Source organism: Crinia signifera, chromosome 9, assembly GCF_055691185.1.
Source record: "Crinia signifera chromosome 9, ASM5569118v1, whole genome shotgun sequence".
Lineage (NCBI taxonomy): Eukaryota > Metazoa > Chordata > Amphibia > Anura > Myobatrachidae > Crinia > Crinia signifera.
The window spans coordinates 44558153-44575145 of NC_139225.1; the positions used below are offsets into that span (position 1 = coordinate 44558153).

Genomic DNA, 16993 nt, shown 5'->3' on the forward strand with positions numbered 1-16993 from the left:
TGTTCCGGAGCCTCCTGCTCCCACTATTCAATGTATTGAAGACTCGCCGCCACTCGCGGCGAGTCTTAACCCCTGCAGCGGACGAGCGTCCGCGGCAGGGAGCTGGCAGGGAGCCGGGGGACGGAAGCAGCCAGAGAGATTATAGTCTCCCTGGCTGCTCCAGAGGAATGTGGAAGGGAGGGGGGCTCTCCGGGACCCAGGTAGCACAGGCTGCCCCCCCCTATAGCCAGCGAGGGACCCTGTATTCACTGCACCCGATCGTGCATATTAACGATCGGGTTCAGTGAATATATGAATATTTTTTTAAAATTAAATATATATTCATGTGCTATAAGCACATGAATAAAAATAACATGCCCCTTCACAGAAAAAAAAAACTGATTTTTTTACACCAAAATTAAAAAAAAAAACCTTTTAGTTTAAAAGTTCACATTCCAGCTCCCCATCAAAAGAATTGCTACACGGAGAGACACGGAGAAAATCACTTAGAAAGACGGAGAATATTTGACATTGAATAGGGTTGCTCGCTTTTGGAGAGCAAAATGCTCCGTCCAAGGCGAACAAAGCACAAATTCTCCACAAAACACGGAGAACTTTTCTCATTGAATACTGCCCTGTGAAATATCAATTGCCGGTAAATGTGGATGTTGTTTATATAGAAAGTGAGGATGCTAGAGAGAGCAAGGTAGAAGATAGAGAGATAGATAGAAAATAATTATGCATTAAAACATCATATAGCCATTGCACAAAATCTGGTAAGCAATGGTTAAAATCTGTGTACCTTCCATTTATGTGTTCAGACAGCTATGGATGTAAAATTAAATGGTGAGGAAGAAAACGGTTAAGGACATGAAAAGAAACATAAAAAAGATGGTGCCTAGACTTGCAGGGAAGGTGTAACGACAAACTCTACCAATTTTCTTTAAAGGGCATGCTTCCCACTTTCTCCCCGAGAATGGACTTACTGTATAAAAAAGTATTTTAAATGATCATTAATGTATGGGTTAAGAGCTGATATTTTGTAGTCTTTCTGATGTTCCCCATTGGCCACTTGAAATGGGACAATGCTCGGTGTACAATTAACCCTGTCCTTATAATATAGTGTTTTGAAAATGTTATGTGCTCTATACCCTATACGTTTACATCCAGATTTTGAGGACAGCCATGGGCAGTCAAGCTGTATATTATTTTTAAAGCATAACAGCAATATAAAAAAATTGGAATACTGCAGATTTGTTTTTTTTTTGTCTGCTAAATAATTAGTATAAAAAGGTAGGTTGAAGAAAAATCACAAGACATGGCTATGCCACATATTTCATTGCATGATCAATTTGAACATATGGCTTAAATGGGGATTGCGGACACGTCTTTATATAGGCTCTGAATTTTTGGGAAGTTCAATGTTGACATAATGAGACATGTTCTGGGTCACATGGGCTTCACTATGCTGTAATATGTAAATTGCGTTCTGTTATTTATCTATATATAATGATAGATTATTTAGATATATCTTAAAATTGGAATGGGATCATTGGGTAGACAAGCATTAGGTCTACAAGCATTAAGTCAACATGCATTAAGGTCGACATGACTGAAGGTTGACATGGGTTAGGTCAACAGGGTCATTAGATCGACAGGGTCATAAGGTCGACATGAGGAAGGTTGACAGGTTCATTAGGTCTACATGGGGTTTTTTACTGTTTTTTTTTACCTGAATGTCGACAGAGTCGACATGGACACTGAAAGTAGCACCATGTCCCCTTGCCTGGCTTGCTATGCTCGGCACACTATGTTATTCTACCATAAATGCCCTAGTGGATGGCAGGGCATAAAATACCGCCTGTCGGCACATGCTGGCTCAAAAAACAGTGAAAAACCCCATGTCGACCTTATGACATCTCGATCTAATGACCCTGTCGACCTAACCCATGCCAACCTTCAGTCATGTCAACCTTCCTACATGACGGCCTTCAGTCATGTTGACATTAATGCATGTCGACCTAATGCTTGGTGACCCAGTGACCATATCCCTTAAAAATATAAACATATCAGTAAATATATTCTGGAACTACACACAAAATAGTGTATATATGGAAAGTGCTTGTCGGCATATGTGCATCCACTTTAATATAATAAAATTTAACAGATGTAGCGGGAATGTTAATACATTTATTTCAACCAAAATCTCATAAAATATTATCAATAACAATACATTAAAAATGTAACTCTTAAATGCCTCTAAAGAAACTTTACAGTGTGACTATTGTAGTAGTGGAAGAAGATCTTCTTCCATTGTCCACTTCTGTTGAGAATTAAGGTAACTCCCCACCTTCCTGTGCCTCTATTTAATCTCAGTAGACACCAATCTAATTTGACTGCAGGTTAAATTCTTTCAGGTCATGATTTTGAATACAGACATTAAGGATTTTCTTCGTCAATAGCATTATTAATTAAAAGCACATATTACATAGGAGTAAAAATATATACTTAAAAAAAAAAAACTATTTGAATCAACATTTCAAGGTTCTTCCTATTATAAAAAAACACCCTCTATCAGACAGTCAATATAATTTATACTTAGTCATATTAGGAGACTGTTATTCAATTCAAACGGACCATTAAGGTTGTATTATGTGAACTGCTTATAGTGATTAGTACAGTATGTATCAGAATATTGGTTCTGCTGCAAAGTATAGAGAGGGGGTGGGTGGTCTAATGTGATGGACTAATAGTCCCAAAAAAGTATGTATTGACAGTTTATTGCAACATTTTTTTAACCATTGTGCTGTAATGTTGCATTACCGACCCACCTCTCATGTTTTTGCCCCTGTGCATCAGTGGCGCATGAGCAGCAAACCAAATAGAAGTGCATCTGAACTAAGCCCTTGCCAGGAGAAGTTAAAAGTTGTTATTTTTTAACAAAAGTAAAGTGTGTGAAGAGCTAGGAAATGGGTATTTGTTGGAAAACAGGTGGTAAGCGGATGCTTTGTCAGGTGAAATATTTGATTTCAAAGCAACTTGAAAATGTCTACACATATATTAAAAACATAATAAGATAAGTTTCACATTATTTGAATAAAATGTTTATCGTTACTTGTGTAGTTTCACGGCGCCAGCTTACGCTACGCATGGTGCCAGCTTACGCTACTCTAATAGCGCAGCCCAACCGCTGCCTGCGGCAGGCTAAGCTACATTATCAGCATAGCCCAATGGCTGCCTTACTTGTGTAGTTTCAAGGCGGCAGCATAAGCTGCGTTATCTGCTTAGGCTGGCGCCATGAAACTACACAAGTAACTACCGTGCTGTTGCCGGGAACAGCATCTCTGTCCCCGGCGTACCTGTTAAGCCTAGTCTGCCCCTCTCTCACACTGGCAGCGCCAGCATGATCCCCTCTCTTTGGCAGAGAGGGGATCATGCTGGCGCTGACGGAGAGGCGCTCCACCTGTTTGACACGCAGGAGCGTCTCAGACGCTCCATTAATGATACGCTCCTGCGGCTGAGTATCTATTGTTGAGATCTATGATATGGCAGGTGCGAATGTGTTCCTGAAACACCCCCACTATCCACGGCAGCCCGAAGCGTGGCGAGCGCACGCTTTATGCGTCCTCCCGACCTTTTCATACCCTCACTATACCCTCACTCACACACTATATAAAATCAACTCCACGCCAATGTGGATAGTGAGGGTATCAAAAGATCGGGAGGACGCGTAACGCGTCCCCTCGCCACGCTTCGGGCTGCCGTGGATAGTGGGGGTGTTTCAGGCACACATTCACACCTGCCATATCATACATCTCAGCAATAGATACTCAGATGCAGGAGTGTATCATTGATGGAGTGTCTGAGACGCTCCTGCGTGTTGATCAGATGGAGCGCCTCTCCGGCAAAGAGAGGGGATCATGCTGGCGCTGACGGTGTGAGAGAGGCGCTGACTAGGCTTAACAGGTACGCCGGGGACAGAGATGCTCTTCCTGCCAACAGCCCTGTAGTTACTTAGTTTCACGGTGCCAGCCTACGCTCATAACGCAGCTTATGCTGCCGCCGTGAAACTACACAAGTAAGGCAACCAGGGATGCTACGCTACTTCTGACTGACTACGTTATCTACGCTGGCCGCGAGAACACTACGCTGATTCTGACAGGTACACTACGCTGCTAAAACGACACAAGTACCGGTTTATCTACTATTATAGCACTCACAACATTTTACATTGGATGGACTTATGTACTCTGAGTGCATGATTTTGTTATGTTATCAGTTATAATAGGCTTCAAATAGCATCTTTGACAGATATTAATAAAGGTTGCATGGTGCACATGTGAAAAAGCCCTACACAAAAGGCTTACATTAGGGGTTTGCAATGTCTGTACACTTCTTTATCACCACTAAAACTACACAATATAAAATGATACATAAAATTTTCCTTACTATGATTTCATCATTTACTTCAGCATGAATACATGGACCTAAGAGTCCTAGGTGAGCATCTCTTTCCCCGCGAATTGCTGGTACTGTGAAGCTGCTGTCCAAATACTCCCGAAATACAACTTTCTTATACCACTGGAACCCATGGGAGACAGAATGTCTTAAGAGAAAGAAAGTAGAGAACTGTAATTGGCAGTTGCAGACTTAAATCAAAAAGAATTAAAAAAAATACATTTTGAAGATCATATCCTAGTTGTGTGACTAAATGCAAAAATTACATACTTGGTTTAAGGCAAGCTTTTTTTTTAAAGTAGTGTTATTTCTAGAAATTATTGAAATTTCTAAAATGTATGAAATCCAAAAACATTAAACTTATATAATGGTCGCAAACATATTCATGACATAATTTATATTTGACTCATTTCAAGTTTGAGGTTCAAATTTTGCAGCTTTCATCTACCATTCACAGTTTTCCAATTATATAAAAAATTGTGTTTTGCTTAAAAAAAATTCAAAAATTGTTTTTATTAACCCCTCCAGTGGTAATCCCGAGAATTTGCGCCTCAGTGCCCAGTCTGGCAAGCCCGGAAAATTCTTGGGATTGCCACTGTTTAGAGCCCGCTCACCCCTGCGCCGCGCCTCCTCCTCCCCCCACGTTCCCCTCCGGCTTTTCTATTGAATTATCTGGCGCAGGCTTATGACAAGCCGGCTGCCGGGGGCAGGGACGGCGCTGCCTGGAGCCAGGGAGGCAAGGGGTGGGTTTTTTTCTTTAGGGAGCGCTCCCCATAAAAAACTCGCCCAGTGGGTAGCACTCCCTAAAAAAAAAAAAAACACCACTGAAGGGGTTAAAACACCATTCACTACAGAAATACGCAAATTACAATTCTGAAATTTTAGACAGTAAATGACAAATGTATACAGAAATATTGGTTATGAGAATTAGTGAAATACATTGAATCAATAAATATATATGCTATAACGAATCCAACGTGTAAAAAAAAATATAGAGTTTTTTTTTACATAATTTAAATATTTTTAAACAAAGATTTTTTTGAATTAAACTGAATTGTGAACATATATGATTGTGTATAAGCAGGGGTAAAGTGGGCCGGAACGGGGCGGAACTGAGTTCTGGCAGTTGTAATTGAAGCCGGAACTCAGTTCCGCCTCCTTCCGCCCACTGTGCACGGCCACAATTAGAGATTTCCTCCAGCAGGCTGGCTCAGGCTGCATTCATTAAGCCATTTAGAGCTAAAACTCCGGAGCCCGCCCAGCGTCCCCCCTGCCTCTAAAACCCGCCTAGCGACTTACTTCCTCCAGAAACCGGCCAGCGTCCCCCTGCCTCTGCAGCACGCCCATGCCCAGGCAACGATATGACCATGCTGCTGATGAGAGGAAGGAGGATGCTGAGAGGCAGACAGTGTGACACACTGTCTGCCTCTCACCATGCGTCCTCTCATCAGCGGCATTGTCAAATTAGCCAACACTGCAGCAACCCAGGGCGGTATTGCAAGGCAACAAGTTCCTGACGCTTCTCCTGCCCCTATTGCTTGGCCACTGCACAAGTACTTATCTGAGCAGACACCTGGCCCCTTCTCTCAGGTCAGATAGCAGCCCGCAGTACAGCACACACAACTGAGCCTGCAGCATGTCGTTGTGCAGTGCAGGCTGGCTAACTTACATTACAAAACTTGACTCCCAGCTGCGCTCACAAAACTGAGCTGACAGCAGGGGAGAGCGCACGAGTGGGCGGAGTCAAGGCTGATACATGATTGGAGTGGGGAAGTGAAAGGCGACCTGGGCAAACTGCCACTAACAAATATGGCCGCTGGTCTAGGAGGAGGGTTTCTGCACATGCCCAGAAGCAACAGATCCTCCTCCCATGGGCCTTTGGGGATCCTGACTCCATGCAGTAGGACAGCCTGCCACCATCATCACATCTATGCAGTCAGACAGCCACCACCACCACAAACAAGTAAGTGCAAGAGCAGCCTTGGGTAAGATGTAAGTTTTACTAAAATAAGGCAAGCTTTTCCAATGTTTTTAAACAAGAGTGTGTGTGTATATATATATATATATATATATATATATATATATATATATATTGCACACACTTATGCTGTAATGTATAATATAGTGCTATAATATAGTGTTTGAAGTGGTGTTCCATACCATCCAGCTGTCCAGGATGTAGACAGCAGCACACTCTGGAGCACTGCAGTGTTGGCCACCCTTCTGCTCAACACTGTGTCCCACTTCACCTGCAGCTTCCTGCCAGTGCCTCCTATACAAATACCCCAGTCTATGTTCCCATGTCCCAGTCCCTTCCTGCATGCCCTAATCTGTATTCCTATGTCCCTCCCTGCGTGCCCCAGTCTGCGTTCCTATGTCCTACCCCTGCGTGCCCCAGTCTGCTTTCCTATGTCCCTCCCCTGCGTGCCCCAGTCTGCATTCCTATGTCCTACCCCTGCGTGCCCCAGTCTGCTTTCCTATGTCCCTCCCCTGCGTGCCCCAGTCTGCGTTCCTATGCCCTTACCTGCTTGCCCCAGTCTGTGCTTCTATGCTCTTACCTGCGTGCCCCACTCTATAATCCTATGTCCTTCCCTGCATGCCCCAGTCTGCCTTGATATGTCCTTACCTGCATGCCCCACTCTATATTCCCATGTCCATTACTACTCTGCTGTGATACCTGTGCTCCCCATATACAGCCCTCTGTGCCCTCCCATTATTGCCCTGCTGGGAGATAAGATCCTATACTTGTGTTGCCCCCTATATCCCCCTGTACTTTTCCATTACTGCCCCACTCCCATAGCCAGCGCTACCATTAGTCAGCCGCATAAAGGCACCTGCTCCTGAGGGGCCCCACTGGGTTCTTTTAACACAGAAATGACGGGATGGCCTTCATCTGCAGCTTACCGAGCGCTTGAGACGCCGCCCTGCCGAATACCTTCCCCCCGCCACTGAATACCCTTGGTACCATGTAAGGGTTGAGTTATGGGGCGTGGCTTCTGCCAGGTGGGAGGTGCTAGGGGTGTGGCCCGCAAGGGTGGGTGTAGAGGGGTGAGTTCCACCACCTCCCTTGGACCACTTAAAGCACTGTGTATAAGGTTTAAAAACATTAAAATGTATACATTTTATAGCTGGGTTTCAGGTGGATGGTTCGGTCATCTGAGATCAGGATCACTCATACATTAAGTAGTTATGTGCACCAACCCCTTTTTGTGGTTTGTACTCTGACTGGCTTTGGTTTTGGATCAGATCTTTCTTGAACTGATGAAAACTGTTAAAATCATATAATTAGGGTCTGTTTTGTTCATTTACAATCAATTTTTACCACTTCATAGCTTACAATATTGTTTTCATGCAGTTTAGGACAAGAGGTTGCACAAAGCTAGCTGGTTCTCTAAGCTTAACAACTGCAATGGGTGGCAGGGACCCTGCCGCTGATCTCACATACGCTGCCCACCAGTGCTACCGACCTGACCCTGCTGCCTGGTTCCCTTCCCTGTGCTGCCCAGGTGTGGGGGGGTTGATGCCTCAATTGGGGGGGGGGGGGTGCTTATCCAGGTATGTGGATTTTTTCTTTCTTTTTTGTTAATTTTTAATTTTTTTAATTTTATTTATTTATTATTTTTTTGGGAAAACTGCTCCATTTAAAATTGTTTATTGTAATATGGAATATGTGGTTAAGTCAATATGTAATTACTTATAGGTGACCAATTGTATGGGCGATCCACTTGAATACCCGCATTTATTACCCCAAAACAACTCTTACTACCAGAGGCGGTATGTCATTAAATTGATGTGATTAAACTTGAAAATCACACTAATTGCTAATTCTGTCAAAAAAAGTCTGATATAGTTGTATATTTATTCCCTGCGTAGGGGCCATTTCGGGCCAGTTATCAACCGATTGAGACAGTAGCATAGGCTGGGTGCCCTTCTCTTTAGGCTTAGACTCAGAGGAAAGAATCACACACACTTTCCACCCTGTTTGTAGTTTTACCACAACGTTATTCTATAAAGGTATGTGTTTACAACATTGCAGTGAGATATGTAAAAATATATGTATAAACATATGTCTACAAACCCCAGCACAAATTTATTATCTGTTCAACAATGTTATACTCCACTAATAAAGTCTTCAATTTCGTTTATGAGCCAATATGACTTATTTCTACCTCTAAACTATCCATTTGAATATTGATATGATTTTTTTTTAAATTATGACAGTATAATTATGACAGTGTATAATCAAACTTTAATTTGATAAAAATTGTGATTGGAGGTTAGGTTATATATATATATATTTTATAAATTGCTCCTTTATTGTTTCACATCCTCCGATGTATGAATACCTCTTGTAGAGGTGATCTTGACTGTCCGTTTTTTATGTAAAATTATTGCTTAATCTGTTTATGTATTAATTATGTGTATGATATTTGTTTATGCTTTATAGCTGATACCCCTGAGGAAGCCCCTTGTTGGGGCTTTTTGTCTAAAAAGACTTTTAATAAAGAGAATAACACCAAGTTATGGACTTTGTTTAATATATTATGGACTGAAGTTGAGAAGTGCGCCATTCCACACTTGTTCTCGTATCCTTTCTAATTCCCCTTAGCCAACAGGGGTATTGTGGAAACAGGCAGCAAACTAATAATCTCTCAGAATTTAGCGCGAAAAAGAAGGGGTTTGGTTGATATATATATATATATATATATACACAAGGTGTACAAAACCTTGACAAAGGGGCAGTTTGCAGCCCCGGAACGTTGGAGCAATAAAACCACTGTTTTGACACGTTTAAAAAACCCTGTTGAGTGCCGCTGCTTGCTATCGTCTCCTATATATATATATATATATATATATATATATATATATATATATATATATATAGATAGATTCGTGTGTAGATCGCACTCACACTTAATATTATGTGTGTATACTGCGGGGTGCCAGACAAGAGATACACGTAATGTACGGGTATCCAAATAATAGTCCGGGGTGTATCCACACCTGTTTAGGTGTGGAATGTCAGGCACTCGCCTAGTAATAATAATAATAATAATAAGTCCAAAAAGGTCAAGTAAAATCCAAAGGTTGTGCTGTTTTATTTAACTATCAAATATAGTCATGGAGCTGCAGCTCCAGGCACCATGGGTGTTTTTCTTCTTGATCTCCGTTGATTGCCAGTCTCTTTTTCTAAAAAGCTCCTTGAGAAAGGTCCGTCTACCCAGGACTGAAACGTCGGGGCATATTCTATAACCACTTGTGACAATGGCCCTTATTCTGATCGGTGCGGAAATTCCCGCATGCGGACGGACCGCCGATGTTGATCGTCTGCGCATGTGCAGAGGTCACTCTGCGCATGTGCAGGCGATTTCGCCGCACGGATTCTTTATACGCCGCACAGGGGGCGTAGAGGGGCGTGAGGGGCTACTTAGCCTCATTACCCTATGCATACGCCCCGCGTTTCATGGGCGTTCCCATGCAAACGCGGGGCGTATGCATGGTAATGAGGCCGTGACGCGTGGGTACGGGGCGGGCATCTGACATCGCCGGATGTCAGCTGCCCGCCCCCATACATGATTTCACACGGACAAGTGTCCGTGTGGTCTTGTGTTGCGGGACCTGGTGGAGCGTGCGGCCCTGCATTCGATGTTCGGCGACCATCGAATGCAGGGGCTGCTCCCAAGACGGAGGAGGCGTATCCTCGTCCAATTTCATGCGGATCGCCACATATCCGCGTACGGACGGCAGGTGGCGATCCGTATGGAAGGCGGGGATTCGCCTGCACGGTTGCGGCCGCATATTCTGATCGGGCCGCACCGATCAGAATAAGGGCCAATATGACTATATTTGATAGTTGAATAAAACAGCACAACCTTTGGATTTTACTTGACCTTTTTGGACTTATTATTATTATTACTAGGCGAGTGCCTGACATTCCACACCTAAACAGGTGTGGATACACCCCGGACTATATATATATATATATATATATATATATATATATATATATATAGATATAGATATATCTATATCTATATATATATATATATACACACACACACATATAGGGGCATCAACACCAGTGTAGACCCCTGGGCATAGCAATGTATTGGGGCCCCTAACGATCCTCCAGCGGTAGGGGTAGGGGTGCTATGAGCGGAAGCTTTGATGTCCCGCGGGTGGTAGGGGGTATTATATCAACCGCTCAGCATGTAGGGCCTGGATCACTAATTTCCTCTAATTAACCCTTTACTGCACAGATGGTGGGAGAAGGAGGCATTGGGCTGAATGAAGGGGCTCTGATACATAACTTCCAGGGTGGTAGAGGATGTTTAATATGCAGAGGAGGGGTGTATAGTGGAGTGGGCTTATTATTCATAATTTTCTGGTGGGAGGACAGCTTGCTTTACTTCCAGTTCCCGGAAATAGATTTCTCAGATTTTAATGGAATTAAAAACTAGAGAGTCCCACCTACCAAATGGTACTGGGGACGGGATGCAGTTAAAATCCCGGCGGTCAGGATCCCGGCGTTCAGAATCCCAACGCCGGAATCCCGACCGCCGAAATCCCGACACTTTCTCCCTCCGTGGGTGTCCACGACACCCCTGGAGGGAGAATAAATTAGCGCGCCGAGCGCAGCGAGCCCGCAAGGGGGGGCGATCCACGTCCCCCCCTTGTCGGGATTTCGGCGTCGGGATTTTAAACCCCGGGATCCCGACCGCTGGGATTTCATACTGAATCCCTGGGGACTAGGGGATGAGAGTTCAGGAGGCAGAGCAATCTGCCAACGAGATTATAAAACTACATACCAGGTGTGTGGAGCTGGAGCAGTAACCAGCTGCTGGAAGGCTGATATCTCTGGTTCTGGGAAAAGTAGAGACAAGTTTCTAGTGTCTATCAAAGGGGGAAAGTCCCAGCTTTTGGAATATATCCTCAGAAAAACTTTCAGTCAGACAGAATCTGAAATATCTGACTGGGAACAGCAATTAACAGGCTTGGATGGGTCAGATATCTCCGGTTCCCAAGGGCCGATTTTTAAAATTCTTGTACCCATGGAAATAGGGGACTCTCAGCTTTCAGCCTAAGGCCCTCAAACTACTGGGGGGGTTTCTGGATACTCAGAACCCCCCCTGCGTGCGCCACTGCATGTCTATGTTAACCTTTTGCGTGTGTCAACCTTCTGTCAATGTCGACCTTGAGTATGTCAACCTACCCACTGTCGACTATTATTGGTTCACCTAATGACTGTTGACCTAGAGTCAATCTATCATGAGTCCAGATACGTAGTTGATGAGGTCGAAAATAGACATAAGTCCATTAAGTTTAACCTATATTTGATCTCCTTTAGAGGAGTGATATGTGCAGTTCTATATTGTTAGTATATATGTAACCACAAGAGCTTTGGATCAAAGGGTGTAAAACAATTTCTTTTTAAAATAACAATATGTATCATCACATTAGTTTTATTGCTATATATAAAACCAATCACATCTTCCCCTTTGTTACATGCTATGCAATAAAATAGCACACTATTACACATTTACTGTACTTACATACATCTCTGTACTCACTTTTGATTTTTAAAGTAAGGTGAACTTCCAGCTCCATATTCCCATCTCACCTCCACAGCTGCAATAAAATAAGTGCGCACTTCCCTTTCAGTGCTACGAGGGTCTTTATCAGATTGGTCTTCATATAAATCAATATACTCAGAATCAACATTGTTGTAGTCGTCATAATAATCAACATGGCTATGTGCAGTCTTATTAATTGCCAATTCATTTTGTAACTGCTTGTATGACTGATTGATTGTCACATTATCATCACTGTGCTCTGTATGTATGTCACTGTGTAGTTCCTCTGCTTCATATTCTTTAATATGTTTTGCTTCAGTAGTATTGTCTATTGCTCCAACTGATTCTGACCAGTTTGTCAGAGAATCATCATTTAGAATTGTATTTTCCTTATTTCCTAGAATTTTCTTTTTATGTAGGAAGCTGCGTGGTCCAAAAGGAGATGAGACTTGAGATGCGGTCAAGGGATTATTTAGAAATGAGGGATCATGCGCAAACTGTGCATCATAGTCATAGTAATCTTCTTGTTCTACACTTAATGTTGCTCGCATATCTAACGCTGCCGAATGGGATTTTGGTGCCACGAACCAGTGCCCTAGATCAATTGAGGAAATCAACAAGATAAAATATCAGCAAATTTGAGAGAACATATTACAAGACCTTAATAGAAAAATAAACGCATGATATGGTGAATAGGTAAGACAATATGGCCTATAAACATTTTTAGCAGAGTGTGTTACTTTTGAGAGCAATCAGCTGGGAGAACCTTGTAATGGATACAGCTGGATGTTTGTGACCAATTGATAACAACGGTATGGACCATTTAGTCTACAAGAAGATAGTCGACATGCATTGGGTCAACACCATTAGATCGCCATGCTGAAAGGTTGACATGGGTCTAGATTGACAGGTCATTAGGTCGACAAGCATTAGGTCATGTCGATCTAATGTTAGGCAAGGTTGACAGTCAAAATGTCGACATGGGGTTTTTTCTTTTCTTTTTTTGTCCCGAATGTTGACACAGTCGACATGGACACTGAAATGTAGCACCACCTTTCCTCTCTTCAGGCACGGTTCCTCACTACGCTTGGCACACTAGTTTATTCTCCCACCACGCCCTAGTGGATGGGAGGGCATGAAATACTGCCTGTCGGCACATGTCGGCTCAAAGAACAGTGAAAAACCCCATGTCGACATTTTGACTGTTGACCTAGACCCATGTAAACTTTTGGGCATGTTGACCTAATGGTGTCGACCCAATGCTTGTCAACCTTATGCCCCTTTCAGACCGCACTTTTAAAACGGTAAATTGCCGTTTTTTTACCGTTTTAAAACGGTAATGTGTGCGGTCTGAAAGGTCCAGTCCCACTTAACCGGTTAGAAAATGCCGTTTTTTCTAACCGGTTAAAATGCAGGGTCCTACCCGTTTCTGAACCGGTATTTTAGCGCAAAAATCGGCTCAGAAACGGTATTTAGGACCCAGCCAATGAGCTGGGTCCTAAATTCAGCACAGTGAATACTTAATGAGCGCTCATTAAGTATTCACAGCACTGGAGCCCCCCCCGCGCGTGTCGACACCCCCCGCGCGCGTGTCGACGCCCCCGCGCGTGTCGACGCCCCCCCCCGCGTGTCGACCCCCCCGCGCGTGTCGGCGCCCCCCCCGTGTCGACTTACCCCGTGCCGGTATCTCCGTTGTGGTTCCCGGCACTGCAGCTCAGTATGCTCGGAAAGCACTTATGAAAAAAGTGTCTTTCAGAAAATGGCTGCCCCCCATACGGAAGACAGTTTTTTTAAACAGGGTTTCCTATGGGGCAGCCATTTTCTGGAAGACACTTTTTTCATAAGTGCTTTCCGAGCATACTGAGCTGCAGTCCACAACGGAGGTACCGGCTTGGGGTAAGTCGACACGGGGGGGGGGCGCCGACACGCGGGGTGGGGGGGGCGTCGACACGCGCGGGGGGCGTCGACATGCGCGGGGGGCGTCGACATGCTCTCGGTCGACACGCGAGGGGGGGGGGGGAGCTGCACGGAGGGGAGGGCTGAAGGCTGCACTGGCTTTGACCCTGTATTTGGAAAGTTTCCAAAAACGGGTCTGCCAGTGTCAAAAAATCGGCACTTAAACGGTAATATACCGTTTAAGTGCTGCGGTGTGAAAGGGGTTTTATCTGGCAGACCCGTTTTTGGAAACGTTTCCAAATACAGGGTCAAAGCCAGTTATGCGGTCTGAAAGCAGCATAATGCTTGGCGATCCTATGACCGTATATCAATAAGAAATACGATGTCTACATTTCCCACATGCTGACGCTTGTCAGAGGCAGTTTTGGCGCGACCACAATGAATAATGTAAACATTTTTAACAAACACCACTTGTCAAATAAATAATAAATAACTGACCTGGTTTCTCCATGATCATGACAACAGTCTTCCCATTCATTGGGAAAAGAGTCAGAGTTTCTTGATAGCTTAAATCCACCATAAATGTGTTACCTCCAAAGTAAATTGATAATAGCTCTGAGCTTACCCCTAGATTTAAAACATGCCATACACTGACTTCATTCTGATGAAAGCTGAGATGCAAATAATCTACAAGTCCATTTATAGCTAGAAAACACAAAAAAGACATGGCAGTCACTATTCCATAGATGAAGTCATTAAGGGAAATGATAAAGTCATTAAGGGAAACTTTCTAAAGTGGAATGATTGCCTATACCATAGCAATGAAACTCTAGCTAACATCTTATAGACTCTAACAGATACAATAAATTATATCTTTAACCTGAAGTGTTGCTATGGGCAGCATCTACATTATCCATCTTAAGAATATTTTCTAAATCTCGCCCTTTGACCATTTGTTCTGCTTCCAGATCGCAAATGCAGGGTTGCGCTGGAACTTTTAACCGGTTCAGTCCTGGTGCGACCTTGCATGTGCGATCTGTGCAGCAGCGAACCGGCAATATTATACGTATACATACATACATACATACATACATACATACATACATACATACAAGTTTACGGTTTAATTTTTGGATGACAAATATCGCAATATTGTGAGGATCCTCTGGTGACTGAGGGCTGCAATACCCTCCAGCGGTACCATCAATCCTGCAAGGTTTATGGACTCCCTCAAGTATAAAAATACCAAGTACGGATCCACACCAGGGAACCGAAAATTTGCCACAGACAGAGCACAACAAGAACAAGTGGATTTCCTTATCAAATAAGTATACTACCTCTCTTGTCCAGTTTTTATACAAATTTATTGATTCAAATTATTTTATTAATTGCTACTGTACAATACACTTGCAGCTAGATTAATTACTGTAATATTATTATTATTATTATCATTGAGAAATTTTAAGTGTACAAATAAAATTTACGGTACTTGTGTATTTTGGTGGCGCCCATCGCATCGCATACCATAAGGCATACGATGGTATGCGATGCGACGCGATATCGCACGATATTGTACAATGCCATACAATTTTTAAATTGTATGACATTGTATATGGCATACAATGCCATACAATGCAATGCGATGCGATTAAACATTGTATAAGCACCCTAATGGGTGCTTACAATGTTAAATGCACCCCCCCGCCACCCCCCCCCCCCCACTATAAACGTGAACCCGAAGCGTGGCGAGCGCAGCGAGCCCGCGAGGAGCAGCGGTGCGCGTCCTCCGACCTCTTCATACCACCACTATCCACGTCGGTGTGGAGTTGAGAATAGAAAGTGCCCGAAGCGTGGCGAGCGCAGCGAGCCCTGCGAGGGGACGCGGATACCTGTGAAGGCCGCGAGGGGACTCCGATACCTGTGAAGGTATCCGCGTCCGCTCGCCACGCTTCGGGCTCAGTGGCTCGCTGCGCTCCCCACACTTTCTATTCTCAACTCCACGCCGACGTGGATAGTGGGGGTATGAAAAGGTCGGAGGACGCGTACCGCCGCCCCTCGCGAGCTCGCTGCGCTCGCCATGCTTCGGGTTCACGTTTATAGTGGGGGGGTGGCGTGGGGGTGCATTTAACATTGTAAGCACCCATTATGGTGCTTAAAAGCACCCTTTAGGGTGCTTCTACAATCTTTCATTGTATAGGGGCCAAAAATCGCATCGCATCGCATGCCATCGGGTGCATGGCATGCGATGCGATTAAAACATTGCGCGATGGGAATCGGGGGCGCCGTTATAATACACAAGCACCAAATTTACTATAATTGTAATACCTAATTGATCCAGCACATTGTTAGTGCTCCACCTTCCTCTATCACTGTGCATCACTGTGTGTCATTAAGTGACTAAGGGGCACTACTATGTGGAGAAATATGAATCAGTGGCAGTACATGCAGTGTAATGTGAATATGATTGTGCTACTGTGTGGCGTAATTTGAATTGGGGCTACGACCCTGTGACCACGACCCTTCCTTATGAGACCACTGATGTTTTATAAAGTATGGGATGTAGGGCACATATTTATAGTTTGCAGAGGGTGCTGAATGCCCCGGCACTGGCCTGAGATCAGTGGTGTAGCTATAATATAAGCGCCCCCCCGCCGATAATTTGGCAGCGCCCCCCCCCCCTCCCCCTGGCCGCCCACGCCCCCCCCCCCCCCCCTCCATGCCCCACAGCAGGCACCCGCAGATCTTGTCAGTGGTGCGGTCCGGCTCCCCTCTTGGCTTCTGCTATGAAAAACAGACCATCACAAAATGTCCACCCCCATACAGCAGACAGTTTCAGAGGACTGTCTGCTGTATGGGGGTGGACATTTTATGATGGTCCGTCTCCATAGCCAGGAGAGGAGCCAGGACCGCAGTGAATACAACTAAATCTGCAGGTCTGTGGTGTCGGCGTTACAATAGCCCCACAGCCCCCCTGCATCCGCACTTACACAGCGCCTCCCTGCTACCTCAGGGGCTGCGGGACTATTGTTACGCCACTGCCTGAGATCCACCTAATGGTGCAGGGCGAGGCATTGGCTGAGGGAAAT

The 16993-nt window shown here is 44.3% G+C and overlaps 1 protein-coding gene across 1 annotated transcript in view; it reads right to left on the reverse strand.

Moving 5' to 3' along the window:
- LOC146035519 (coagulation factor VIII-like) overlaps window positions 1-16993 on the reverse strand; it is a 215182-nt gene that overhangs the window by 57709 nt on the left and 140480 nt on the right. The window contains exons 13-15 of the mRNA XM_083159025.1: window positions 14406-14612; window positions 12009-12606; window positions 4429-4585 (exon numbers count right to left, since the gene is read on the reverse strand). Coding sequence (XP_083015151.1) covers window positions 4429-4585; window positions 12009-12606; window positions 14406-14612 — 962 coding nt within the window. The remainder of the gene's footprint in view (window positions 1-4428; window positions 4586-12008; window positions 12607-14405; window positions 14613-16993) is intronic.